Here is a 27538-nt window from a genome sequence, read left to right as displayed (position 1 = left end):
TATGAAAGCTACTTTTCAAAATTAAATGAAAAAAATATTACAAGAATCATAGATGCATTTCTTAATTTGATTCCTAATTTCTTTGACCCCAAGTGGTACACTGCCCAGGTCAACTGGAGTAACAGCTTGTAAAACCTGGAAATGTGAATCAGAGAATAAAAACATACATAAATAATGTTCAGGTGCGTCCAGCAGGTGTGCTCATGGTACGTTCAGGTGCGCTCATTGTGCATTCAGGAGTATCGCGGTGCGTTCAGGGGCGCTCATGGTTCATCATAGTGCATTGAATATAACGTGTAGATATATTTTCCTTATTTGTCTACTAATTTCTTCAGTCCGGGGATCTGTTCTTGAGTATCATCTAGTCAAACCTGTCTGATTGTACAATGGAATAGAATGCAATCGCACAGAATATGGTTATTACGTAATAACATTCTGGCAAATCAGGAGCCGCCATTCGTTCCGCGTTTCGGACTTGTCAGGCTCTGATTGGTCCGGAGCGGCGCAGCATTTGCAGGCGTGTGTATGAGCCGCTGTCCGCGTCGCCTCCGCCGCTGTTATGAGCTGAGAGAGCCGGAGATGGAGGTGATGCGTTCGGCCCGGGGCTCGGTCCTCCCGCTGCTCCCGCTGCTCCTCCTCGTGCTCGGGACCGGCTGTGACGCCCGGGACACGGAGCTCAGCTACGTGACGTGCGGCTCGCTGGTTAAACTGCTCAACACCCGTCACAACGTCCGCCTGCACTCCCACGACGTCAAATACGGCTCAGGTGAGTCCGTCTGACACCCGGACGCTTCGCACCCGCACCCCGACCTTCTAATCCAACACCCGGACACTTCACGCCCGCAGCATCGCTCCCAAACACCGCATGCCTCTCCTCTTCCCACCTGCTCCCTTTCAAATCCCCGCGTGTCGAACTCCCTTGATAAATCTCGCATTTTAAAGCCTTTACTGGTACATTTCTTATTTCTTATTCTTCAAGTGAATCCAAACCCCATGCTGACACTCTGTGAAGTTTAATTCTCCATTCGGCGTGTACAGAAGGAGTCTAATGTCTTACGTCTGCTCGTGAATCTGTATTTACATGAAGCATGTCCATTCACATCCGCCTGCCAGCGCAGCTTCCTGCGAGGTGGAGGATGTCGGGTGAACTACTGCTTCAACTCAATATTTCAACTAAACTGATGGTATTAAAGGTGTTTTTTCTCGCCGATATATGAGATAATTTGTTTTAAATGTATAAAGAAAATAAAATGATCACTCGTGGCTGTGATTTCGCTCAAGTCGCAGTTGACTTAAAAATGCCATTTTCGTCAACGCAGTTTGGCAGCACTTTCACCCTAAGATTACATGAATAGTGTAGATATTGGTCAGCAACATTAGTGTTTCATGAGCACATTTCTTTATGTTTAATATTTTTATACGATAGGATTTGTTTTTGAAAGAATACATTACATTCATGCTGGACAAAGGGATCCCTGACCCTGGACAAAGACCCCCCCCAAGTTCCATTAGGGGAGGTTTATGCCAGATTTCAATAAACCACAGATTTACTCTATCTAATCTGAAGTAACACCACATTATTGACAAGGTAGAAATTCTCCCTCCTGCTGTGGGTGGATCAGGTCATTCGTGATGTGTTTGATGCTTCAAACCAGTTAGAAGTTATGAAAGGTCTAAGTGTCGAGTGTCTGCGTCCCTGAAGTGTCATTTGCAGGCTGAGGCCCCATTTCAAGTGAAAACATATTGTTTCGGCATTTTCATTTCAGAACAGTTTGGCAGAGGCTGATATGCTGTAAATGATGTAGCTTTCATGCCTGGCCAACAGTTGTTGTCATAAAATCACACACGTGGTGTCAATACGGGGGACAATGTGACTTTTCTAAAACGCTGCTGCTGCACTACATCGTTTGTCAGATTTGTGGAAACAGACAGTTTTCAAAACATTGCCATGTAAACGCACAACTTCTCTGAAACGAAAACAAAATATTTAACCAACTAGTCACCAGTAAACTTCCCAGACCTTGAGACTCGAATTCAGACCTCGATGTGAAAATAAACATCTGTTGAACTGAAGCTAAAGAAAGGAGAAAGGACTGAGCCCCTGGTTCGTTGGTTATGGATTGAGGGCCAGTAGCTGATACTGCTAACCCAGAGAACTGGGTTAACAGTCTGGATCACATCCAGGCCTTCAGGACCAGAAGGGCCCGCCTGCATCCTAACGCTCACCACTAACCAGACGTGTGTGTGTGTGTGTGTGTGTGTGTGTAGGCAGTGGGCAGCAGTCTGTTACCGGCGTGGAGAACGCCGACGACGCCAACAGCTACTGGCAGATCCGCGGGAAGCCGAACCGTCCCTGTCAGCGCGGCGTGGCCATCAAGTGCGGCCAGGCGGTCCGGATCACACACATGAAGACGGGACGCAACCTGCACACACACCACTTCAGCTCCCCGCTGTCCAACAACCAGGTCAGCACGCACGCACGCACGTTTCCTGCTTCTATTTGACTTTAAAGATTTTTCCTTTTCAATGGGAAAACATATTTCAGCTGTAAAAAGGAGTTTTCTTTTAAAGCTTCTCAGGATCAGATTTTATCATCCTGTCATAATTATCATTTTTAAACTGGACATGGTTATTCAAGTCACATGAAAATTATTCTTCTCTGAGATAATCCAGATTACACAGATCAAAATATAAAGAATAAGAAACAAGAAAGTGGCTAAAAACAAACAAAAAAGGTGTTTGTTGTCAGGATGTCTGTTCATTATTTTGTTGTAATATACTAAATTAAATGTGAACCTCTACTTCAGTAAAGATCTTTAACCTTTTTTTAAAAAAAAGTTTCAGATTTTAAGTAATTTTATTTATATTTTAAGCTACTTTTAATCTTGAATTGTGGTTTGATTTAAAATTAAAGTAATGCACTTTAAATTTTTAACTTTGGTTGATTTTATTTAATTAAATTAAAAACCTAAAAAAAAAACTCTAAAAAAAATTAAAGAAAAACATTTTAAGTTTTATTTACTTTAATTGAATTATGTTTATTTGAATGTTTTATTTCTTTATTTTACTATAAATTTTTATAGTAAAATTCAACAATTGTCATCATTTTCAAAACAATTTCATGTTCTCAATTTTTCATTTTTTTTATTATTATAATTTGGATTGTTTGATTTAATCCGATTTCTAAAAGACTTTCCCCTGACCCCCCTGCAGGAGGTCAGCGCCTTCGGCGAGCACGGCGAGGGCGACGACCTGGACGTGTGGACGGTGCAGTGCGACGCGTGCACGGGAGCGCGACGAGGCCGTGCGCTTCAAGCACGTGCACCAGACCGTCTTCCTGAGCGTGACTGCGAACAGTACGGACACCCCATCCGGGTCATGCGCGAGGTGCACTGCATGACGCCCCCCAACCAGCACAACTGGTGGCGCGCCATGGAGGGCGTCTTCATACCGGCCGGGCAGCGATCTGCTGCAGCGGCACGACGGCTGTGACCGTCCTCTCAGGACCGCGACCCGCTCTGCAGGGAAACCGCCTCAAACGCTGCGTCCAATAAACAAAATAAAATAAATACATTTTAGATTTTGTCTTTGAGCTTTCAGTGGAGGTGAGGCAGCTGGGAAAACACTCCACTCTGAGGCATTGTTCTCCTCATGAAGGCTCCGACTGGAAACTCACTGCAGCCACATCAACATTCCCAGAAATCAGCTTCAGACAGACGATAAAGTTTAAAACTGAGCAGGAAAAGCGACAACAGGACAAGGAAAAAGGCTTTTAAAAGGTCAAATCAACCAAATGGCTGGATTAAAAACTTTGATTCCTTTTTTTTTTTCCTCCTAATCACTTTGATATGAAGATGTTTTGTTTTTTACACTCGTTTCGCTGGGGGGTTTTTGTTTAAGTTTCGTAAGATAAAGATGGTAAATTACAATTAAAAAAGGCGTTTAAGAAGTCAAGCAAAAACAGTACGACAATAAAAATACAAAAGTGATTCAGAGAAAAAGTTATATGAAGTAAATTTGGTAAAATGACAAGAAAAAGGTTTTTTTTAAAGGTCAAGACAGTTACAATTCAAACAGGTGGATTACAAAAAATGATTGAAATATAAAATGTCTTCATATAACAGATTAATGGAAAACCCACAGAGGGTCGGGCCTTAGAAAATCCAGCATTTCTATTTGCTGCAGAATTAGAACAAACCCACTTTCACTGGACGAGGTCGCGGCAGGAAAAACAAAATACTACAATCCTGTTTTTGGCCATTGAGGAAATACATTTAATCTGAAATGATGCAAAACTGTAGAAATATGTAGACATTATTTATGGAAAATATGTGGAAAATGAAAGTGAATGTTGATTAAGTGATGCAATTTGTTTGTTTTAATAATCGAGGACTCTGGAAACTTCTGTGCTTTGACTTTTTGTTTTTATTAAGATGTTTGAACCTTTCAGACCTGAAAACCGGGAGCTGTGAATGAGTTTTTCCTTTTTGTTTTCTGTTTAAGTGTGTTTTAATCCTAGAAAAGTTCAGATCAAACCGGAAATCAAAAATCACCTTTTCGCTTTGTCTTTCTGGTTTCTAACCCGAGCCCGGGACAGTTTAGTTTTTAGTGCCCTGCTCAGAAGCACAACATGACGTGAACGATTTCAGTTTGAATGAATAAATGATGTGATCACCGTCTCACGCCTCTTTTTAACCAAATACCAACACGAGTCAAACTGATGGATTGAAATGTCAACACCTTTATTTTTTTTTTTTAAGACAAACTGCAAAGCATCATGGGAGCCACATGACTCCATCTCGGAGTCTGAGCTTTAAGACCTTCTCCACATGGTAAAAACAAATCTGTTAAACAGGAATGAGGGGTTTAAATAAAGCAGGCGCAGTGCAGCTGCGGAGGAAAACACTGTTTGTTGATCCTTGAACTGGAATGAACCGTCCAGCGATGGATCTGCGGCGCAAGATTCACACCACAAAAAATGTAATCTACCTCTCCTCATGTGTCTCAACTTCAATCACTTCTCATTCGTAATTTGAGGCCTTGGGCCACAATTTTTCCCACTCTTGGACCATTATAGGTAACTTCCACACATCTCCAGTAGAAATTGATCCATTATGCTTAAATGTTAATTGTCTTCTTTATTTCTGGTTTAATGCTCATAAAAAGTCTGTTAATACTATTTTTTTTTTTATTTAAATACATTAAACGAGCAGTAGTTAAAGGGTTAATACCAACCTTAACGTTTATAATCCCCTGGAGAGTAAAATCAACTGAGAAACTGTTATGTCTTCCATCCTGGATCGATGTAGACATGCTGTGAGTAACATCAGTATCAGTTACTTTTTTAACCAGGTGGTTTGAGTTACTTCGCGTTCACTGGCTCGTCTCACCGATCCAATCTGAACACGGTCAGTGTGACGCTTGGCCAATTACAAAAGAAGTTGGGACAGAAACAAACGATCTATTTGCTGAAGCAGAGATTTTCACTATTTCTTTTATCCTCCCGTCTCTAAATTCCTCCTTTAATATCAGACTTGTAGTTTTGCGTCCACCCCTGCCCTTTTGATGGATCTGAAGTGTGGATTATGTCCAGATTTGCCAAGAGGGGGGCGTGTCCCAAGATATGATTGACAGGCATGGATATCAAGTCCACACCATGTGTTTGGCTGAAAGATTAAGCCCCGCCCCCTCTTGGAGCTTGACTTGGGGTTCAATAAAGAGGAAGATGCTAAAATATCTTCTTTGTTTTTTTTTTTTAAAGGACACTTAAAATTTGAAGGAAAAGTTGGTGAAGTTTCTCCACTGATTTAAATAAAACAGTCTGTCATGATTACATTTCACAAGTCAGCTTCTAATTTTAAATAGCTTTCCCACCTATTCTATTAGAACTGTTTCAAAGTTCCATTTCTAAGAAAAAAAAAAGGAGTTTCATAGCTTTAGGAAATACTGACACTTTTCTCCATGTGGTCACATTTTAAAAAACAAATTCATTAAAATATTTAAATTAGAACTGGTTAGGTTTTTCAAACAAAAAAACTGTAATGAGAAGGAAATACTGACATTATACACACACACACACACACACACACACACACACACTTTAAAGGAGCACCTGGGGACAGGTGGAGAAATGCTGAGTCAGGCAGTAGCTTGGCACACTGATGTCTGATCCTCCTGGTCTTCCTCCCTCACTGCTGCAGTGCATGCTGGGAGTCCTGCGGCGCGGTGACGCAGTGGGCTTCCAGCAGCTGCTCCGGTGCTTTCAGGAACACCACCATGACGGTGATGTTGTCGCTGGAGCCGGCCGCTTTGGCGTGAGCGACCAGCCGTTGAGCCACGTCAGCCCCCGTGGCGGGGGCGTCCCCGTCCTCGTCGGGGTCCGGGGTCCGCCGCAGCGCTCTCAGGACCAGGTCCGGGACCTCGGAGGGCTTGACGGCGTCGAAGAAGCCGTCGCAGGCCAGCAGCAGGTAGTCCTCGTCGCCCTGCAGCCGCAGCGTGGAGCAGTCGGCCTCCGACGACACGTAGGGCTTCTGATCGAAGTCGCCTGGAGCAGGGAGGAGGCATCATCAGGGCCGGCGGGGCTGCTCACGTGTGGTGAGAGGCAGCGGGGGTGCGAGTGCGACGGCTCACCGATGGCTCTGGACACGGCGTACGTCCCGTTGACCCTCCAGCAGCCCAGAAGGTCACGCAGCCCCCCCCATGTCCTCGATCCGCTGCTTCTCGTCCTGCGGGACACACCGACACTCAGGAGAGCGCCGGGCCAGCGGGGGGCGCCGGGTGCTCACCCTCACCTCTCGCTCTGGCTTGTGGGGGTCCATCAGGGGACCTCCAGGCCACGCCGGACCAGCAGAGCCTGAGAGTCCCGCGAGCCAGGACACCGGCAGGTCCTGTCCCTGAAACAGAGCCGCCCACGGTGGTGCTGGCCGCTCCGGAGACGCTGCGGACAGACGGACATGGTTGAAACCCGCCTCTGCTCCAGTGTCTCAGCTGCTGGCGGTGCCTTCAGGGACTCGTGAATGACAGCTCTACCTCTCTCTTGGCTTTTCTCGGAACATCTCGTCGGTGTGTTTGAAGGCGGCTCTGAAGGCGGCGGCCCGGGTCGCTCTGCAGCGTCTCCTGCCGAACTCAGCGCCACGTGGAGGTGAGCGGCTCCGAACGAGGCGGCGTCCACGCCCCGTGGCCGTCAAACACGGCGTAGAAGGCCCGCGCACGCGTCCTGCAGCACACACGGCCAGACGTCTGAGGAAGGCCCCGGACAGCTCGCCTCCGCCCACCTCCACTTTCCGCTACCTGCTTCCCGAACAGCTGGTTGAACTCAGCCAGCATCACGTGTCTGTCCTCCATCTCCTCCTGTGTTCTTGATGGCGTGCACGGAGCGGCGGTGGACAGGGGAGTGCGGGGCAGCGGGGGAGGCGCTGATGCCACGTCTTCACCACCTCAGTCAGCTTGTTGAGGAAGAGACGCTGGACCGAGTCCGACTCCAGCACTGAGCAAACACAAGACGAATCTGTTTTACACAGGATGGAGGACTGAAACAATGTCTGATCACTTTTAGAACAAGTAAACAAACAATAAACCTCATTCATGCAATCATAAGTGATAAACAAACAGTTTCTACAATCAGCCACAAGAGGGCGACAAAGACATGTGGCTTTATTCACCAGTTCAGGTCACTTGTATCATTTTTATTCTCATTTCATAGAAATCTGCAAACTTAAAAGATCTTACTGCAGTTTATGAAAACATTTGAGCTTTCGTTTGTTTTCTAAAGCTGTAAATGAGGAATGAGAAAGCCACGTTTAGTTTATTTAGACCACTTCATGGCCTGAATTACTGGATGTATGTGGATTTCAGCTCTTTAGAATAGTTCCAAATGTACAACAGTCGAGAGCTTCTGATGTTTCATTGTAGACAACTTGAACTTTTGCCATCTGTCATTTCTTCTATGTTTCTTCTTTTCCTCAGAAAAATACTCAAGCTGAGACGTTGGGTGTGAAACTTTGCTCCTGTAGGCAAGGAGCAATGGCCGACAACGACAAAGAGAACAACTCCTCCATAAAATCCCTTGAATTCTAGGATTATGTTCAAACGTGATAGATTGGAGCCGTATGTTTGGAAACTAAGCTGTCAGTCAGAAAGGTGTATTTTACAAATCCAGACAGTTTGAAGGCAGGACCCTATGTTGACGACCCCTTGTTGTGCACAGGACCTTATATTCATAAGCATTTAGTTTTATCTTGGTGGAAACGCCGCAACAGTTCACTCAGAATCCTTAAGTTCTTTACAGCTTGCTCACATGTTTTTCTCACATGCGACATCCTCCGGTGTTGCGCCGAGTTCTGCCTGCTCTCAGAGACCTGCTGCAGAAACTACATGAGACGATACCTTCTGTCGAGTTTGAGTCAGTGACTACAAAACACCCAAAGAACACAATGAAAGCTTGGATTTCTTAGCATTAGAATTCACTTCATGAGAAACAGAACTGTGGCCGGTGCCGATCAGTGTGTGTTTACACCGGTTACTACTGGAAAGAGCTGCAGAACCGCATTATTCTGGCAAAACAATATATGTTGAAGCATTTAATTCGAGCTTATCTCGAAGTGAAGAGAGATGAAGAGAGATCTCTCTCTCTCTTCTGGACTGAGTTGGGCTCTTCAACCAGCTGAGCTCCCCGTGCAGAGAGCTCTTCAGCCATCACGGTGAAATACAGTGAAATTTCAGGCCTGATCTTTTCTCAAATTGAGTTGTGCATCCCACTAACACACATGATGTTACAGTCGTGTTTCACTCATGCAATGTGAAAAAGATAAATGGAAAGCAAACACAGCGGCGTGTCGTTTGCTGCACTGTTGATAAAACTTTTTGCCTTCTGAAGGGTTCCACGCATCACCTGATCATGTGCATGTGTATTTTTGTGTGCCTGTGTTTGCGTACCACAACTGCTTGATTTTACGTGTGTGTGTGTGTGTGTGTGTGTGTGTGTGTGTGTGTGTGTGTGTGTGTGTGTCACTCACAGACCACAGGCTCCTCCCCCTCAGTGACCTCCTGCTGACAGTGGAAAGGTGAAAGGTCGTCCTGCAGCAGCTGACTGAACGCTGCCTGGCACAAGAGGGCACTGACAGCAGCAGGAGCTCTCTGCACACACACACACACACACACACACACACACACACACACACACACACACACACACACACACCACACACACACACACACACACACACACACACAACCACAGCACACACACACACACAAGTTTATCTACAGTACATTACACATATATACAACACTTTTTAGTTGCATCAAGTTCCAACAGTGACAACGGAGCAACGGTGTTACTCTGATGGAGGAAACGGGAAGTAGGAGCAGCTATTGTGTTTGTGCAGACAGGAAGTGAACTCTTCCTGACAGGAAATACCTGCGCGCACACACAGACACAGACACAGACACACACCCAGACACAGACACACACACACAAGGCCCAAACCTTCTATTCTACCGCTGTTCAGCTGAACTTGCTAATTCTATTCAGCGAGCCCTGCTGCCTGCGTCAGGTTTGCTCCGGCTGCTGCTGCGTTGCCAGACCACCTGCGGCTGCGTTGCCAGACCACCTGCAGCTGCGTTGCCAGACCACCTGCAGCTGCGCTCGCTGGTTTCAGTGGTTCTGTTCAAGCCGTCGCTCTGCTGGACCTGCTGCGGCTCAGCCAGACCTTCAGGTCACCTCCACGAACCTCGAGTCGAGCTCGGTTCTGCAGTGCAGCATCAGACAAGAGCCGAGCTGTCGGGAATGTGAGGAATGCAACCGCATGTGCACGAGCACGTGCACTCTTAGCTGGGCGGAAAGAGTAAACAGCAGGCGGCAACTCTTCTCAAAACAGCATGATTTAGCCTTAACGTCTTTAAATAGCTGTGATAATCCTGAAAACTCAAACATGCACAATGAGAATGAACCCTGAGAGTAAAGTTTATTATCAGCCAACGTGTGATCATCACTTCCTCCTCAAGTACGAACAAAAGAACGACTTCGAGCCCCTTTTGAATCTGTACCACAAAGAAGCAGATCCTGCATCTCTAAAACTTATGTTTTAGTGAGACATTTGGTGACTTTCACAGGTGAACAAGAGTTTAATAGGTGTATTAGAATCTCAGACCCACCTGGCAGCCAGCAGTCTGAGGCCCAGCTCCAGGCTCTCCCCCTGCAGCTCCTCCAGGGAGACCCTGCGGCTCAGCGGGCTGACCGGCAGTGGACCACCGTCCTCCAGAGCTGCAGGGAACTCCTCCAGGAACCTTCGCAGGAAGCTGCGGGCCTCCTCCTCCTCCTCCTGCTGCATCCTGAGGCCTGCAGGCTGCACCCCGACCACTGGAGGAGAAAGCAGTGTAGACTTTAGAAGAGGAGGGCTCCAGTCCGAACACGCAGTGACCGAAGGCACAGATGTGGAGTCCTCATCTACAGTGAAAACTAAAACTTTTGGTTGTGTTAAACCACTGGATGTTCCAGCAAACTGTGAAAGCTATGATACATAAGCTAAAAGTGAAGAGCTTCAGCATTAAGACAGTACTCCCAAAATCCTGTGGACCAGTATCTATGAAGAGAATCAGTTCTCATGGCTCATCCTAATAGAAACATTTGGTTGTAATGGACCCGGTAAAAGGACCCTACACTGTCATTACTGAGCATTCATAGATTACAAACACATCAGAAGAAATACATAGCTGATGTCTGTCCGGTTTGATGTAATATTGTAACAACTCGGTCAATGAACAAAATTATCGTGACAAACCGGGCTGCACAATATATCACGATTACCCAACATGAATATCACAGAAGAACATTTGGTGTCATTCATTCATGAAACCTGACATAGAATGGACAAACACAACCATTCTGAGGAAAAACTGTGCCCTGCAATTCATCATACAGTCTAATACGATGATATTATCCAGATATCGTGTAGTGAAAAATAGTGTTAAAAACACTGCATATCGTGACTAATATCCCAGAAATAACAGCCCCGGTGGAGTTTTTCTGTAAGAAAACGGACTTTCGGTGGTTGTGTGTTAGTTTTTAAAGAGAAACAGTGAAGCGCAAAGGAGTGAATAATGTTTAGAAACTATGCTATGGTGCTCGCGCTGGTCGCGGTGCACGCGCTCTGCTCCAGTCGCTGCGTGCTGTTCAATGAACGCGTTTATAAATGGAGAATAAACACAAAGTGCTGTTTTTTCGAACTCCGAACGTGGACAAAGAAAAAACACAGAACGACTCTGGACTCGGACTCGTCGGCAGTTCTTACCCAGAGCACGGAGCGGTCCTCTGTAGCTTGATTAGCCGCACAGAACCGGAGAGAGGAGAAAACACGCCCTGTGGACGCACACAGACAACACACACACACACAACACACACTCACAATGCACCCACACAGACACGCCTGTTTCACGAGTTGCTGCTGCGTGTCCGCTCCATGCGTTTGGCGATCAGTGATGAACTCTGCACGCTACTGCGCCTGCCAGCAGACGACGTCATCACGTTCCGCTTCCACGGTGCGTTCAGGTGACGGGCCAGAGAGTCGGTTCTCGGAGCTCAACTCATAAAAACAGTCAGCTCTTTGGATTTATGTCACTAAAGACGAAAAAAGATTTGATTGTAATGACCAGTCTCACCCGAAGGGGTTGGATCCTTCAAACACTTTCAATAAACATACTCATACTCTTATAACTGTTCCTCTGAAAGAGTTGGTTCATCAGTTCGTCCAGATGAATCACTTCTCACTGCTCGACTCACTAAAAGAACCCATTCTCAGAGCCCGTCTCACTGAGGGGTGGGTCTTTTTTGCTGTCACCACTGTGATGTTTCTAATGAGGGCTTTTCTACATGAAACGCTCCAGCTCCTGCTCTGGAGACTGTGCTCAGACGTTTCTCCCTTTAGAAAACTTCTAATACGAGAAAACCCAGGGTTTTCTTACCCCTAGTGAGTAGTGACTCGGCTCATCACCTTCTTTCATTTGTAAATGTGGTGGGAGTGGAACATTGAGTGTGACTGGGAACCAAATGGATAAACAGCTGGCTCACGCCTTCTAGCCACTGGCTTAGTCCTCTACTGCTGTTACTAAAGAAGCAAAGATGTCGAGCCTCGACAGCACTCAGCAGCTTTTGGACACGATCCTGAACCAACTGAATCCCTGCGACTCAGATGGAGAAGACATCGACTTACAGCTGGAGTCTGACTCTGAAGTGTCTTCTGGTAAGAGTTCCCAAACATCCTATGTTTATTTGCTTATTATGGGAGTTGTGTTTAGGGAAAAATTAAAACCTAAATTATTTGTTAACCCTGTAAAAGTTCAGATGTTTTGGAATTATAATTCAAATGGATTTGGAAATCTTATGGCTCACATCTAAAAAAAAAATACTTCCACTCTACAGATGAGGAGGTTTCATCCCCACCTAAAAAGAAAGGCCGTTCGGAAATGCACACCGGGCAGAAGATGAGGGCAAAAGATGGCACCATGTGGCGTGAAGAACAGCTCGGGACTCCTCTCCACCACACTGAATTCAACCCTACGCCGCAGATGGAGAGCAACAGCTTTGGTGAGGAGAACGGTGTCCGGCCGCTCACAGAGCTTCCCGTTTCATCACTCTGGACATGCTTCAGACGATTCAGGAGGTGGACTGTTCAGCATGGACGTGAGAAACAGCATGAGAACTGGTTCATGGCCTCTGTGAGCTAATGGCGTTCATTGCCATCATCCTCTTGCGCGGGTGATCAAACGTCCATCGCTGCAAGATGCGTGGTCAGCGAAAACTGGGACACCCTCTGATCAGCAGTATTATGGCCCGAACACCGCTTCCAAGACATCATGCGACACCCTCCGCTTTGATGACATGAACCACACGCAGTGAACGAGTCCGGACAGACAGGTTTGCAGCGATCTCTGATGTTTGGGGTCTTTCGTTGCCAACTGCATCTCATCCTACAACCCAGGCAGGCATGTCACCGTCGATGAACAACTCTTTCCCACAAAGACTCGCTGCTGTTTTCCTGCAGTACTCTGCAACGAAACGTGAGAAGTTTGGCATCAAGTTCTGGGTGGCATGTGACTCAAATCAAAGTATGTGTGCAATGTCATCCCAGATCTTGGCAAAGACCCCAGTCGCCCCACCGAGAAGAGACCATCTGAAATGTGGTGATGAAGCTCATGGAACCGTTCATGGACAAAGGAAGAACCGTAACCACAGACGGCTCCTTCACATCGTTGTCACTTGCGCAACAGCTGCTCAGCCGGAAACTACCCTCCTTGGCACAGTCAATAAAATTCCCCGGGATCTTCCAGAATCAGCCACAGAGGCTCAGGACTGCAAGGAATTCAGCACTCAGGTGTTTTCAGCCTCTGACGCCACATTGACGGTTATGCGCCCAAACGTAGGAAGACCATCTGCATCCTCAGCACCATGCACAGCGTGGTGGAGACTGGGATACCCAGAAAAAGAAGCCAAACACAGTGACTGATTACAACAGCATGAAACGTGGTGTTGGATGCGATGGACCAGATGGTGCGAGAGTACACTGTGCGTTCGGGAACACGTCGATGGCCAGTCGCTGTGTTTTATAACCTGATCGACCTGGCAAGCGCTGAATGCACATGTGCTTTACAGGCATGCACTGGGGTGCAGGAGAGACGGGTGGACTTCCTGGTGGAGCTTGCAGTGGAGCTTGCTCAGTCCACATTTGGAAGCCAAGAAGGCAAAGAAGGAAAAACTCCTTCGAGACAGCCTCCCACACCTGGCGACTGGAAAGAGCGAAGTGCCAGGGTGAACCGTCGTGCAGGAGCAATCACGCCACTGTTCGCTGTGTGGACTGCTTCAGATACAACGTTGGCAAAATGCAGGAAAGAGGTGGAGGTGGCAGTGCCAGGAATTGTGCGATCGATTTAGAGGGCTGAAGAGCTGAAATGCTGGTCACACATCAGCAGGACATGCCACCATCTTGGAAGATGGGAGATGTTTTTATTTTTGGGAGATTAATTTGCATTGGTTTTTTTTTTTGTTTTTTTAAACTTTCACCCACATGCTGGTGACATAATTGATGATTTTGTGAATTTTTTTTTACTGTAATCAGCAATAAATAGCAGGAAGAAAATAAAGAAGACAAACTATGTGGATCTCTCACTAAAAAGACAAGGGAAAATAATTCTCTGCTGTGATCACAAAGTGGAATATCAATAGACTCCTGCCTGGCAATAGAACACTGATCTCTCTCTTGAACGTCACTTTACAACATGTCCCCTCATTCATGTCCAGTATTTTCACAACACTTTCCTGAACATTTCATCAATATCTTTCCAAGATGTTTTCAGCTTTGTTTCCTTCTGTCTTTAGGACATGTCTTAGTATTTTTAACATGTTTCTAATAAAACAGGCCTATTATTTCTCCCTCATAATAAGTTAAACTGTATTGGAAAATGTATGACTGCTTTGTCTTAAAATCACAAACAAAAACACATTTGTGTGATTTCCATGCGAGAAACATGAACCATGAGATACTGTCAATTCTCCTTTCATGGGAAAGAAATCATACTTGACAGTAAATATACCAAGAATTTCATGTGCAGTCACAATAAATGTTACAATGCTTACAGTCCTTCAGGAAAATAATGTGACAAAATTTAGTATTTTCATTCTAAACCTCCACCTCTCTCTAGCACTAGAAAACCCAGGTTGTTGTTTTTTACCCCTGTGCCATGCCCACAGTATGCCAAATGGCTGCCTGATTTTAAATTCTCACTCAGCAGCAACAATCACCTTCTTTTCATTTGTAAATGCAGCCATGGCCTCCTAGCTGAGCGGTTCATGCATACCTCTAAGTGGGAGAGGGGGGCTTGAATAGAGCCTGGAAGCCAGGATACCGACAGTCTTGCCTCTTCTCATGTGCTGCAGGCCAGCTGAACCTGCTGATATCTGTGAGCCTGTTAAAAATCCCATTCCTCCCGTTCTCCACATTCAAAGGCCCTAATGCAAAACTGCCATTGAATTTGAAGCTTTTATTCGATCGAGTGTTATTTGCTCAACATTAGAAAACCCAGGATTTTCTTAACTCCCCCTACCATCCCCAGAGTTCGCCAAATGGCTGCCTGATTTTCAGTTCACAACTAACAGCCAACAATCACCATCTTTTTATTGGTAAATGCAGCCAGACCTTCCACGTTCATGCAAACCTCTAAGGGGGAGGGGGAGGGTTGAGCAGAGCCTGGACGCCAAGATACCAACGGGGTGGCCCAGTTTACATGGGTGTTTTTTCAGTCAGATTGAAAACAATCATGTTAAACACATTTGTATACATGGACGGCATACAACGCGATCCACAATCAATCCTCGGTGACAAGGTTGAGACGGATTGTACAGCGTCCTGACAGGCGCACAAGTCTCTCATGAAATTTTCAGGTCTTTAGCTTTGCGGCCAGCAGTCCTCGGCACCGAACAATGAGTTTTTATCTGCTGGATATCTGCTCAAAAAATGTTCCAACATCTCCATGATACGCTGCTCAGGGAGCGAGCGCTGCCCGGACGGAGTACCGCCCAGCGGCACATCCAGGTGTAAAGCACCGAGGCTCCGCCTGTCAATGTTTTGAATTAACTGGTGTGTGTGTGTGTCAACTTGTGACCAACATTTGTTGAAAAACCGACTGAAACTTGTAGTCGTTCTAGTGAATATCGGTTATCTACAGTTACAGTAAATTTAGAAGTTTAGAGTCTTTTGTGAGTCGTATTTTAACATCTGTTACCAGCATGTGTTTACCGTCACTCGTTAACATGTGAACAGTTAATCCAAAACTCGGCCGGTGCGGTCAGCTTGTCGTCTACCATGAAGGGTGGGACACGGCTGAGAAAGGGTTCACTACAGCGACTATAAATGTTACAATGCTTGCAGTCCCTCAGGAAAATATGTGACAAAATATTGATACTAGCTCTGAGTCTCTCTCTTCTCTATTGGACACTGATTCATGCAGGAACAGCCAAAGCAACAATCTTTCTTTCAGTTTTGCATAAATAATCGCCTCACCTCGCAAAACAGCAGCGTCGTTCACACCTCAGCAGGGGAGACTCGCTCAAAACTCATCCGGCCATTTTTAGCTGCTCTCTGGACATGACAGTTATAAAACGCCAAATGACTCAGCTTTGGAACTTCCTGTGTAAAAAGTTTGAACAAACAGTTTGTTTCCAAGATTTTACTTCAATGTGATGAAATGACAAACAAGATGAATTGTGACTTTACAACTACACAAGTAAGCCGCCAAGGCGGCCATCTTGTCTTTGGGTTTTTTGGGGTTCCCCGCCGACCCCGGCCCCGGCCCCGTCCCTCCTCGCCGGGCGCCGCCACCCCTGTGCATGGCATGCCTCATGGTGGCGTGTTTGAGCTCCACCAGGTCCTGGAAGATCGGTCGCAGAAGACGCAGCCGGTGTGCTGCGTCTCCCCGGCCGGCAGCGGGGTGCGAGTCTTGTTGAAGTCCACCGCCACCAGGGAGGCGTCGCAGGCGTCGCAGCTCTCCGACGCCACCTGAGGGGCGGAAACACACATATTTATATTTATATATGTATTCATATTTCACAAACAAAAGAAAAACACGTCATTTTCTGAAGGAGTTGAATTTTGTGTTTCATTTTTATCAAAAAGAATTTTCATTGGAGAAACTGGTTCAGATATTTATTCCATGAGAAATCTAAAAAATAAATGACTACGACGTTCTTACCTGCACTTTGTGTGCGTGTTCGAAGAAATGGACCACCACGTTACATTTGTTGCAGGCCATCTTCCACTTGGGTCCTGAGGTGGTATCCAGCACCAGGACCCCGCTGTCACACTCCACACACTGTCCGATGCCCAGAGAGTTCAGAGAGTGCTGACAGGAAGGGTGTGTGCACTCGTTACATCCCATTCCTACAACAGGAGAGCACAGCAGGGGTCAGGGCAGGAGTGCGTGGGGCGTTAAGTACAACGTGCCACGTTACCTTCTTCATGTCCCGAATGGGGGGTTGCTGAAGCAGTAGGGGCACAGGGGGTAGCTCTTGCCCCGCGACCCGGAGGTCCACAGCACCAGCTCGAATTCGTCGAGTGGACAGCGGAGCTCCTTGTACAGCTTGATGGCGCCGTTCTGAGGGAGACTGTAGGTCTCGTCACAGTGCGAGCAGTGGAGGCGGCTCGGTTTGGCCTGCAGACAAAACACCACCCATAAACGGCATCCAGCACACCACCCATAAACACATAAACACTGTTGCACGAAGGTTTGCACGTTCTCTAGCATGGTTTCCTCCTCTGAACTCTGAACATGAGCATGCGGTGACGCCGTCGCACAGTTCACCGAAGTTGAACAAGTTCACTTCATTTTTTTCCCCCTCTCAAGAGCCACGTGGAAGCAGCGGCGCATGTTTGTGGAGACCAGCGAAGCATCATGATTCATTCATGAGCTCCAAAGTGCTCCGGCCATCAGGTGGAAATGGTAATGAACGCAGGTCGGATGGACTCTGAAGGTTGAACCATGTTGAGCAAGAGCAACAAAGGCTCATTTAAAAGTTTGAAAAGTGCCACTAAGCAGGTATTTAACAGAGAGAGCAGACCAATGGGACATGATGAAGATTACTGAAAAGCTTATGGGAAAGAAACTGTAGCAGACCGAAAGGATCAAATTTATAAAAAGGAACCTTAACATTTAATGCTGCATGCAAGTACAATCACAGTCACAAGAAATGAAGATCATATAAAAATATCAAGAAAAAGAAATATAGAATATGAAAATAAAGTAGAAATACATAGAACATAATATATGCTTTATTCATTAAAGCTGGCCTGAATGGACGACAGCAGCTACTTATCAGCTGTGATGCTATCATGTAGATGGATGACAGCACTGCGTTAGCATCTTCTCACCTGGATGTACTTCATGAAGCGGTGACACTTCCCGCAGCGAGACAGCGGCTTCCCTGTGGCAGCGATGGGCGAGAATGAGACCTCCATCAGCTCGTCCATGCCTGGAACACACAGAAAAGCTAACGCTAGCCCCGCTGAAGCTGCTTCCCGCTGTTTGGAGGTCTGACGGTGAAGGTAAACCTGTGATGGAGTCCACGAAGTAGTGGAACTTCCTCTTGAAGATGTCCAGCGTGTGCTGCAGGACCTGCTGGAAGTTGGCCTTGCCCTGTGCGATCAGGTTGGAGCTGCTTCTCCACAGCACTGCGGATGGGGGGCAGCACCAGCTCTGCATCTGCCTCACACAGACCCACGATCACAAGACGAACCACAACTAACTCCGCCACCGGCGGTGTCCCTCCCCGTGAGGCTCTCTGAGCCGCGGCCTCACCTATCTTGTAGTATCCGTGCACCAGCACGATGCCCAGGTTGGTGGGCTTCAGTTTGCGTCCGTTCTCCACCGTCACGTAGTTCCTCTGGCAGATGTTGTTGATGTGGACGGGGATGCTGGCATCGGTTCCTGGAGGAGCAGAGGACACCACGTGGGTCAGGACCGTGGAGCTGCGCGGCGCCTTTGGGAAGAAAAGCTAGCAGGCTCACCGATGCCGTGCTTCTCCATCAGGGTGATGAGCTCGGCCTCCGTCAGGTAATCCGGGGGGCTCGTCTGCTTCTCCACCAGCTTGATCTCGTCCACGGTGAAGGCGTCGCCGCGTTCACAGGTGGGCATGGCCTCCTCCAGGGGGATGCCCTGCCACGGCATCACCGCAGTGTACCCTGGGAAATATGTCCTCGCACTTTATCGAACCCATAAACTCCTTCTGCGAATCAAACTGTGTTTTTAATTCCTTCTTTTCACCTCACCTGCTGAAATGAGGGTCTTCCCACTGCAGGAGAAGCCCTCGGTGCCGATGAGGAAGTCGATGGTGGTCTGGAGGTACTTGCAGTCCTGGCTGACGGTGGCGATGAAATGACGTGTTATGTAGTCGTACAGCCTCCACCCATCGCTGCCTGTTACGGCACACAAGAAGAATGTTAAGATCAGATAAGATAAGATAAAACTTGATTGATCCCACGATGTGGAAATTTCACTGTTACAGCAGCCCAAAGAAGAAAGTATCAAAATAAAAATACAATATAAAGAAGTATAACAAGGAAAACAATAAAACACAAAGTGCAACAAAAATTGCAGGCAAACATTGCATATTAAAGGGTGACGGAAAACTTCAAGGAGAGCTTCAAAACGAGGTCCTACAGCTCCTGTTCAGGACTGACCCAGCTCTGCCTCTGAGGCCGCACGCATGGGAGTGATGGGGGGGTGGTCTCCGGCGTCGGTTCCTTTCCTGGGTCGGTTTATTCCTTCGGAGAGCAGAGCTTTCACCTGACACAGAGGTTCAAGAATCCCATCACAAACTTGGCTGCTGACCACTTCAAAATCCTCTCAATGCTCCTCACCTCTTCGGCCCAGAGAGGGGTTGTTGGCCTGCTGCTTCATGGTTCCCTTCAGGTCAAGTTCTCCGGGTAGTGCGTGGTCTCGGTACGAGGATAGCTGATGTAGCCCTGAGTGTAGAGACGCTCTGCTATCTGCATGGTGGTGCTGGGGACCCATACCTGGAACGCCCCAGAACACAGAGTCAGACTCCCTGGAGGGCTACACTGTTCCACGGAGCTGTTCTTCAGGAGTTCCTCAAGCCTCCATCCTGGGGCCACTTCTGTTAACATTGCATTCATCAGCTTGCTTTCTGTTCAGACTCAGACCAAACATGAAGAAACTGAGACGGCTCTGTCTCCTGCTGCCGTTAATGAAGAACCGTCATTTTGTCACCTACTGGATCTTGAACTGTTTCAAACATTTTTCTGGTTTATCTTAATGGGGAAAATGTATGCAACGTGCAGATGAATGAGTGTCTTTTAACAATGTGGCGATGACAGCTGACACTTTACTGTGATGTAGATGTAGATACCTAAAGCAGAACTGGCCACTCTCAACATTTCCACGGTGTTCAAGGCCTGCGGTCGCTGCTTGGCCTTCTCCTTCCTTACTGACAGACTCCACCTGAGAGGACAGGAAGGAAGTTTGACTCCAGACCCTCAGTGAGGAGGGAGGAGGAGGAGGAGGAGGAGGGAGGAGAGGGAGGAGGAGGAGGAGGGAGTTGTGCTCATACCTGCGCCTCCCGTGATGTCTTGGCCAGGTTGACGAACATTTGACCAACTTCACGGTCAAAGACCCGGACCCTGTTCCAGTCCAGAGTCAGAGGACTGTCCTTTCCTCTGAACACCTGGAATAACACAGTGTGTAGTCACCACCAAGTACCTGGGCCTGGGCCTGAATCTGGAGCCTGAACCTGGACCCTGAACATGAACCTGAATCTGGAGCTCACCTTGGCCTGCAGGACCCAGTACGTCTCGGGTTTGAAGGACTGGATCTTGTCGTGCGCTCCACACAGAATCCAAGTGTCGGATCTGACACGGTCCTAAGGAGATCAGGGACGAATCCATGTTCCCATATTACCCTGAAAAGACTTTGTCTGAACCTGAAAGGAACCCACCAAACAGCCATTATCCACCCATCCCTCTATCTTTTCTGTCATGTGATAAAACCTGTTTCTTTTTCTTTCCGTGGCTCTGTGATTCATTCCAGACAGTGAAAATCAAACTTTAACCAGAAACTGAACAGATTATTTAAGGTACCGGGTGAAGGCGCAGCCGATGCGCAGGTCCAGCTCCTGGCGAGCGTCCACGGACAGCGCTTCATTCCGGTTGGGCTCTCCAAGACGGTTCATGGCGTTCCAGATGTCGGTGTCCGTGATGGAGCTGAACTTGGCTCGATAGACGCTCTGTTCCCTCCCAGACAGCTTATTCATCACCGGCTGGATGGCATCCAGAACCTACCAGGGAGGAGATTACACCCTGCAGGACTCCGAATCAATTCTGAAAGTTCTGCTGTTGTTCTTCAGTTTTTAGAGTTCCACATGAATCGGATTTTATCATACAACGCTGTGAGGTCATTTTTAAACATGAACATATTGTAGGATGAAGAAGGACAGTCGAGGGTTTTCATTATCTTTTTGTAAATGAAAACTTTCCAAAACTGCCAGATTTGTGTCTGAACTTGTTCTTTTCGGGTTTGAAGAGTTTTGTGTTTTATCGATGACAAAGTTTCCATTATCCAGATGCAGATGTTCACACCCGACCTGAATTACCTCGAAGCAGATGTTCTCGCCTTCTTTGTCGCAGTCCAGCCACAGCACCACGTAGTCGCAGCCTCCTGGCCTCCACCTGAGAACACAGAGAGAAAGTCCCACCACGAAGAACCTCTGGAGAGCTAGAGGAAGGGGAGTGAGGGGGTGAGGTGAGATCGGGTCCACCTGCAGGAACTTGACCATGTTGAGTTTGGGGGTTGGCTCCTTCTTCGCTTGGGAGCTTGCTGAAGAGCTCTGCAGGGTCACCTTGTCCCATTGTTGTACTTTCCCTGAAAAGCAGAGCAGCAGCTCGGCTCAGCGAGACGTCGAGATTCCAGGAGGACTCCAGGGAGACTCCAGGTCTGCCACACCCAACCGATGAAGTCCAGGACTCATCACGTGGTCCACGACCGAAGTCATCCTGAAGCGAGCGCTCTGTCCCTTAAGCTTCCGGAGTACTCGTGAACGGAGCACGCTCCATCAGTCCTTTACGACTCGTGCAGCTTCCTGATACAAAAACACAGATAATAAACACCAAAAGGGCTTCCTTTTTTTAACATAACATATATTTATTTTCATTCAGAAAGATGACACAAAAAATAGTATCATAAAAGAAAATGATACATACAAGCTAGAATGAATGAAAAAAGGAGCAGAAAGAAGAATAACTTATATGTCTGCCCCTTCCTTCAGGATGTCTATTTCTAATTGTTTCTTTAAAAAAAAAATATCGCACTTTCGTTAACACATGAATGCCACGTCTTCCGGATGGTAAACTGTCTGTATGAAATCATGTAAAATGAGAAAAAAAAAGGGAAGAGCTTCAAACCTGGTTCAAGGTAACATGTCACACTGACATTGTCACTGAAATCTCAACTCTGAACCTTGAAAGTTGCAATAATCAGAACTCTGACATGAACGGGGCGAGACCCTTTAATGTTAAAAGATTCAAAATTCCTAAAGGAAAACTGGAAGCATCCATATTAAAGATGAAAATTGCAGTTAAGATTCCTTTTCTTAAGTCATTTTTTGACTCTCTTGCATGGTTCTTTTTGTCTGATAGCAGCTTGAGAAGAAGCAAACCTTAACCTCACAACATCTGACCTGAAAAACTTCTCCAACCTGAGCATCCACACACAACTTTAGCACAATACTGTCGTTTTTTTGACTTCACGTTTAAGTAGCAAAGAGGAAGTTGACGCGGAACGACCTCCGTCCTGCCCTCACAGATGAGTCAGACATGCAGATCGGAGGTCCGGAACCGGTGACGGCTCTCCGGTTTCACTGCAGCTTGATGACATCTGCTCTGAATGAAACAACTCTCTCAAGGCTAAATGCTAATCGCAGGAACATGGACACTTAATGACGGAGACCAATCTGTCCCCATTGACCCTCGCTCGCCCCCGTTCTCCCCTGTCCTCCACCTCCGCCCAGTCACCAGTATGGAGAAGGATGAGGGGGGGGGGGGGGGGGGTCGGTGGAGGTCCTAATGGGATCAGGGCGTATAAATACAAGGTGGGTCCTGAGGCAGGTCACTGACTGACTCCAAGCTGCAGACCGCCACACAAACCGGCTCAACGGAAACCACCAGAACCACCGAGCATGGAACAGATCCAGGTGAGTCCACCGGCTTTAATTTCACCAACATGGACAGACGGCTCTTAGTTTACAGGTTTGTAGAGGAGAGCTTGCCTGGAAGTGAAAGTTGAGGGTTTTAACTGTTCTAATCTGCCTCTTAACGTGAGAATGAAGGACTGAGTACTTTCACAAGAACTCATCAAGGGGAAATTCTAGCATCTATCGGAGAGATTTTTATTCTCCCAAACTTTCCTGTATTCTACTAAATTCCCTCTGCTGAACACTAATCTGGAAACTGGTTTAAATTTGGGTCCTTCTGAGGTTTTTGGTCAAAGATCCATTAAAGGGTGAAACACACTTAAAAAGAAATTCATCAGTTCATTAAGTTTCTGTTTATGTTGACAATCAGCTTGTGCTGGAGGCAGAAAGAGAGAAGAATAGGACCAATAAGCTCAAGAAAAAATAACTGAGCAAAGAAAAGCAGAAAAAGAAGAACCGAAGCTAAAAATACAGACAGCTACGAGGAGCAAACCTTAAGACAAATACACAAACTGAACCAGAAACTTTAACATAATCTATTGAAGGAAAGTTTAAGAAGTCAACAAATGGGGGAAAAAACACAGATATAAGCCAACTGAAATAAGCAAAGTTGTTTCAAAAAATGAAGTGTAATATAAAATCAAAAAATAATCCTGGGATTGGTGTTTGAAAACCTGGATCACAGAAATAAAGGAACTTAAGAGAAAATCTTTAAAAAAAAAAAACCTTAATGGAAGAAATAGAAGTGAAAGGCACTAAAAAAATAAGAAGATAAATTCTGAAGAAGCAAAGCTAAGGAAAGGAAAAAAAATAATTTGACAAAAAGAAGGCTGTTTAAAGTAAAACAATATTGCCAGCAAGCTTAAATGATCTTAATAAAATACTGAAACACACAAAATATTGAATAAAAGCCAAAAGGATTCAACAAAAAATTAGATAAGACTCCAAAGATAAGATGTGATGAGACTCAGATGTACGTTACTCTGAAAACTCACGTTTCTGCAGTAAAATCTTTTAATTTGGAGAATATGAACACAGCCTTGATGCTACGCTTCCCCTGCTAACACCTAGCCTGCCATGCCAGACTGACCTCATATGTTACACACAGAGACATCTCCGTGTATCCCTGAGCATGGAGAGACAGTCTGGCGTGCCAGGCTAGCTAACACCCTGTGCCGCCCTGCAGCTGCTGCGCGTCTTCATGCTGTGCCTGCTGGCCCTGCACCGCTGCCTGGCCATGCCGCTCAGCAGCCAGTGTGTGGACGAGACTTCTGCACATACAGCCTGCAGGACTACCACAGCCAGCTGGTCAACCTGCCAGCCGCATCAATGAGCGCAGCATCGCCACCTGGAGCTACTTGTGATGGGTTCATTCAGGATCTATGTTTCCAAATCTATCCATCCATCATTTAAGACCCAAACTCAGGACATGTTGCATCAAACACACAAATCCAGTTTATCCATTCATTCTTTAAATCAGTCCTAACCATCCATCTGAATATCGCCCTCTACCCCAGGGTTTTGTCCTTCAAATGACCTTTGATTTCTGCCTTCTGAACAGGGAGAACATCGACCTGACCGGGTGCCTCAGTCATCCACGAGGCTAGCTGCCACACGGGCCACTCCTGCAGGGGTCTGGGACAACTCCTTCGGCCTGGAGACCATCCCCGTGTCCCTGAGATGCCCGTCCTGAAGAAGAACCCCGCCTGCTTCCCCACCGCCAGCTACTCTCCTGGAGTGTGAGGCTCATCACTGTGGCTGTATATGTGCCATCTCCCGGCACAGCTGAGAGAGGCCACTCCCAACCACCACCCTCACCCATCACTGTCATTTTCCGAGCACATTAAAGCAGCTCGTCACAGTAAATAAGACATTTTACATGAAATCGCTTCACTTGTGTGTCTTTGTGCGAACCGATCACACTGATACAATGCAAAAAGATCCATTATATGACAGTATTTAAATATCTTGGCAACGAGACAAAATGAGGTGAGAAAATCACTCCCACTCATCGTATACTCTGATGATTCATAGAGAGGCCAATCAATATTTTTAATTCAACAGACATCAAAAGTTAATCAGAGGGATATTTTGCAAGTTTAACATATATAAACCGCAGTGCACCAAAGCCAGGTGAAACACAAAGAAAAAAGTTCATGTTAAAGGTATAATGGACGATTTTCTTGAAAAAGCCGAAGCCAAACGTTTGTTACTCGTTTTTTGAAAACACGCATGCGCCAGACCGTCCTACCTGCTCTGCTGCTCCTACAAGTGCGCTTGACGGAGTGACGCAAGAATTTCTTCAGCGTGATGGACATGTCGGAGGACCAATAGTTGAGACTCGCATCACGCCGTTCATTGGCTAAAACATCGTCCATTATACCTTTAAGTCTGAAGTAGATGAAGGATTCATCAAAAACTTCAATTACATTCCTGAACATTGGAAGACGTGTACATTTAACCTGATACTGACTGCAACACATCTCATCAAAATTAAATGAAATTAATTAAAGCAGCATAAAAAATAGATGGATTCCTTAAAGGCCTTAGGATCGGGAAGTTTGCAGATTTGGCCGCTGCAGTTGTGTTGGTAACCTGTAAATTTAAAATGAGGCAGTCATGTGGCTGTCCTCTGGAGATGGGGTTGGGGTACAAAAAAACGGACTTCATAGTGTTAAAAGAAAATCACACACTATCAACTAAAAACTTCAAATTAAACAGCAGAAAGCCCTGGTCTTCTAGTGGTAGGAGCTGAAAAGGGATAATCACACCTCACCCTTCTGATCGTCAACAGTTCCTGAATAATGTATGGAGTATTGTGGAAACTCGGTGACATGTGAGTCTTCTTAAAACAAACACAGGAGACTGCCGACGCTACACCACCACACAGGGGATGCTTATTACATTGGATTGTGTAATGTCACAAAAGTAAATGGGCAGTCTACCAGTGCCTGCTTTGGCGAGATGCCGCACAAAACACAAGCTGCCCATATCTACATCCAGCAGATTCATGGGAAACAACCTGAAGGCTCGAGTGAGTACCCAGATATTTACAACAGACACCTCAAAACACCGTGAACAGCGCAGTTTGTTAGATGAATGTCTCATCTCCATCCAGTGGTGAAGACAGGTGCACACTATTTTATAACATTGTTCAAAGTGTTCAGAGCCCCCAAAAAATGTGACCTGGATTGTAAGCAAAAACTAAGAGTCTGTTTCAAATTAAAAAAAAAATGCAAAAAATTAAAATTATGTTAATGTTTTGCAACTTTGCACTATAGCTTGTCAGAAGTTTAGCATTGGACATTAGCACTGGCTCAATATGATTAAGATGGGAGCAAACTTACTGAGTTTAAATGTGAGAAACAGCGTTGTAACCGAGCAACCACGCTGGGAGAGGATCTTAAATACATGCAGAGAAAATATTCGAGATGGACTGACCTTTAGAGAGGATTTTGGCGATGGACTGAGCCAGAGAAGGCTTTTCTGCCACCATCAGGACTGTTCTCATGATGAACGAAGATTCAGCAGCTTTGATATGAAACTTTTTCTGTCGGTGGATGTAAGGTGTCCAGTCGCTGGTTTACTAGCGGCCCCTGCCAACTGAAAACACCTTTCTGTTTTTTGTAAATAAGCAGGTTTTCCTGTTCATTCCCGGAGAACGTAGAGCGGAGCCGCCATGACAGTTTTCAAACACAAATCACTTCCGGCGCAACAGAAAAGCGTCATTTCCGGTTTACGTCTGCCTCTATTTCTCTTTCTTCTTCTTTTTAACAATAACAATAATAATAATAATAATAATAATAATAATAATAATAATAATGAGAAGAAGAAGAAGAAGAAGAAGAAGAAGAATTCTGATTGCATATTGCATACATTTACCTTTTTTCCATAATTTTTTCAATGTTGTGTTTAACTAGCAAAACTAACAGGTGTGTATGAAATGCATGGCCCACCACTGGTTTGATATTTGTAATTTTATATTTAACGAATAACTGCAACGATGAGAAACAAATCCGTTCAAACATTAATTAAAACATAAAAATGTAATCAAATTAAAATAAATTTAAAAAAAGGCAGACAAAAAATTTAAGGTTCTGTTTCTTAGTCATTTTTTTATACTTAAGCTGTTTTCTTATACTGCACACAAAAACAAAACAGGCAGAAACACAAAATGTTTTTTGGTGCGCCTTTATATAAGGATTAATTTGCCATGATCATAAAACTGTTTAAAGATTTCTTTTGGGAAGTCAGTGAAAATTTCAGAGTTGAAGTTCAGTACATGTTTCTGTTGTTTTTGTGTACACCAGCAGGTGGCGGCAGACTCACATAAAAGAAAACAGCCTGTGTCGTTGGGAGCAGGAATGGCCGCCACATACATCACCCTCCAGGAGGAGCTCTGACCCGCCTGGACCCGGCTGCAGGAGCTCTGACTCAGGTTCAATTTGACTTTTATGTTGTCAAAACTTAAAAAAAAAACAAAAAAAACCCCTCTATATTCACAACAAAACTTCCCAAAAAAAGATTTGTTTATTTTGTAGTTTAAATTTTACTGTCACCTTGTTAATATTTATTATTTTAACTGAATCTGTAATAAAAGATTAAACGAAATTTAAACAGAAGCCCCTCAATGAAAAAGTTCAGTTTAATTAATAGAATAAATCAATCAATCAATCAATCAATTTATTTTTGTATAGCCCAGTATCACAACAACAGTTGCCTCAGAGGGCTTCAAGATGTTACATTGGTCGGTAAAAGTAAAAACAGTGAATAAGCATAATGGTAATATGT

At 45.7% G+C, this 27538-nt stretch overlaps 3 protein-coding genes across 3 annotated transcripts; 1 reads left to right on the top strand and 2 right to left on the bottom strand.

Moving 5' to 3' along the window:
- Positions 1-502: 502 nt before the first annotated feature.
- Positions 503-4679, top strand: sdf2l1 (stromal cell-derived factor 2-like 1). Its single transcript, XM_030104812.1, is given in 5 exon segments — positions 503-766; positions 2269-2465; positions 3214-3287; positions 3289-3347; positions 3350-4679. Coding segments are annotated over 5 exon segments (714 nt in total). The 5' UTR covers positions 503-525; the 3' UTR covers positions 3493-4679.
- A 46-nt stretch (positions 4680-4725) lies between these two features.
- On the bottom strand, positions 4726-11478 carry ppm1f (protein phosphatase, Mg2+/Mn2+ dependent, 1F). Its single transcript, XM_030104813.1, is given in 15 exon segments — positions 4726-6544; positions 6631-6685; positions 6687-6725; positions 6792-6823; positions 6826-6862; positions 6864-6919; positions 7022-7088; positions 7091-7176; positions 7179-7239; positions 7291-7354; positions 7356-7376; positions 7378-7486; positions 9015-9133; positions 10156-10360; positions 11292-11478. Coding segments are annotated over 14 exon segments (1278 nt in total). The 5' UTR covers positions 10332-10360; positions 11292-11478; the 3' UTR covers positions 4726-6188.
- Positions 11479-15155: 3677 nt separating this feature from the next.
- On the bottom strand, positions 15156-26434 carry top3b (DNA topoisomerase III beta). The gene is given in 28 exon segments (XM_030105308.1): positions 15156-16430; positions 16433-16547; positions 16741-16928; positions 16992-17199; positions 17916-18016; positions 18096-18195; positions 18197-18246; positions 18343-18471; positions 18552-18725; positions 18813-18959; positions 19224-19329; positions 19404-19421; positions 19423-19460; positions 19463-19541; positions 19543-19559; positions 19913-19985; positions 19987-20004; positions 20114-20227; positions 20330-20385; positions 20388-20411; positions 20414-20481; positions 20637-20836; positions 21152-21216; positions 21307-21420; positions 21502-21573; positions 21576-21611; positions 21614-21637; positions 26189-26434. Coding segments are annotated over 28 exon segments (2616 nt in total). The 5' UTR covers positions 26259-26434; the 3' UTR covers positions 15156-16218.
- Between the last annotated feature and the right edge of the window lie 1104 nt (positions 26435-27538).

The sequence above is a fragment of the Salarias fasciatus genome, chromosome 12 (assembly GCF_902148845.1).
Source record: "Salarias fasciatus chromosome 12, fSalaFa1.1, whole genome shotgun sequence".
Taxonomy (NCBI): domain Eukaryota; kingdom Metazoa; phylum Chordata; class Actinopteri; order Blenniiformes; family Blenniidae; genus Salarias; species Salarias fasciatus.
This window is presented reverse-complemented; position numbering and strand designations above follow the sequence as displayed.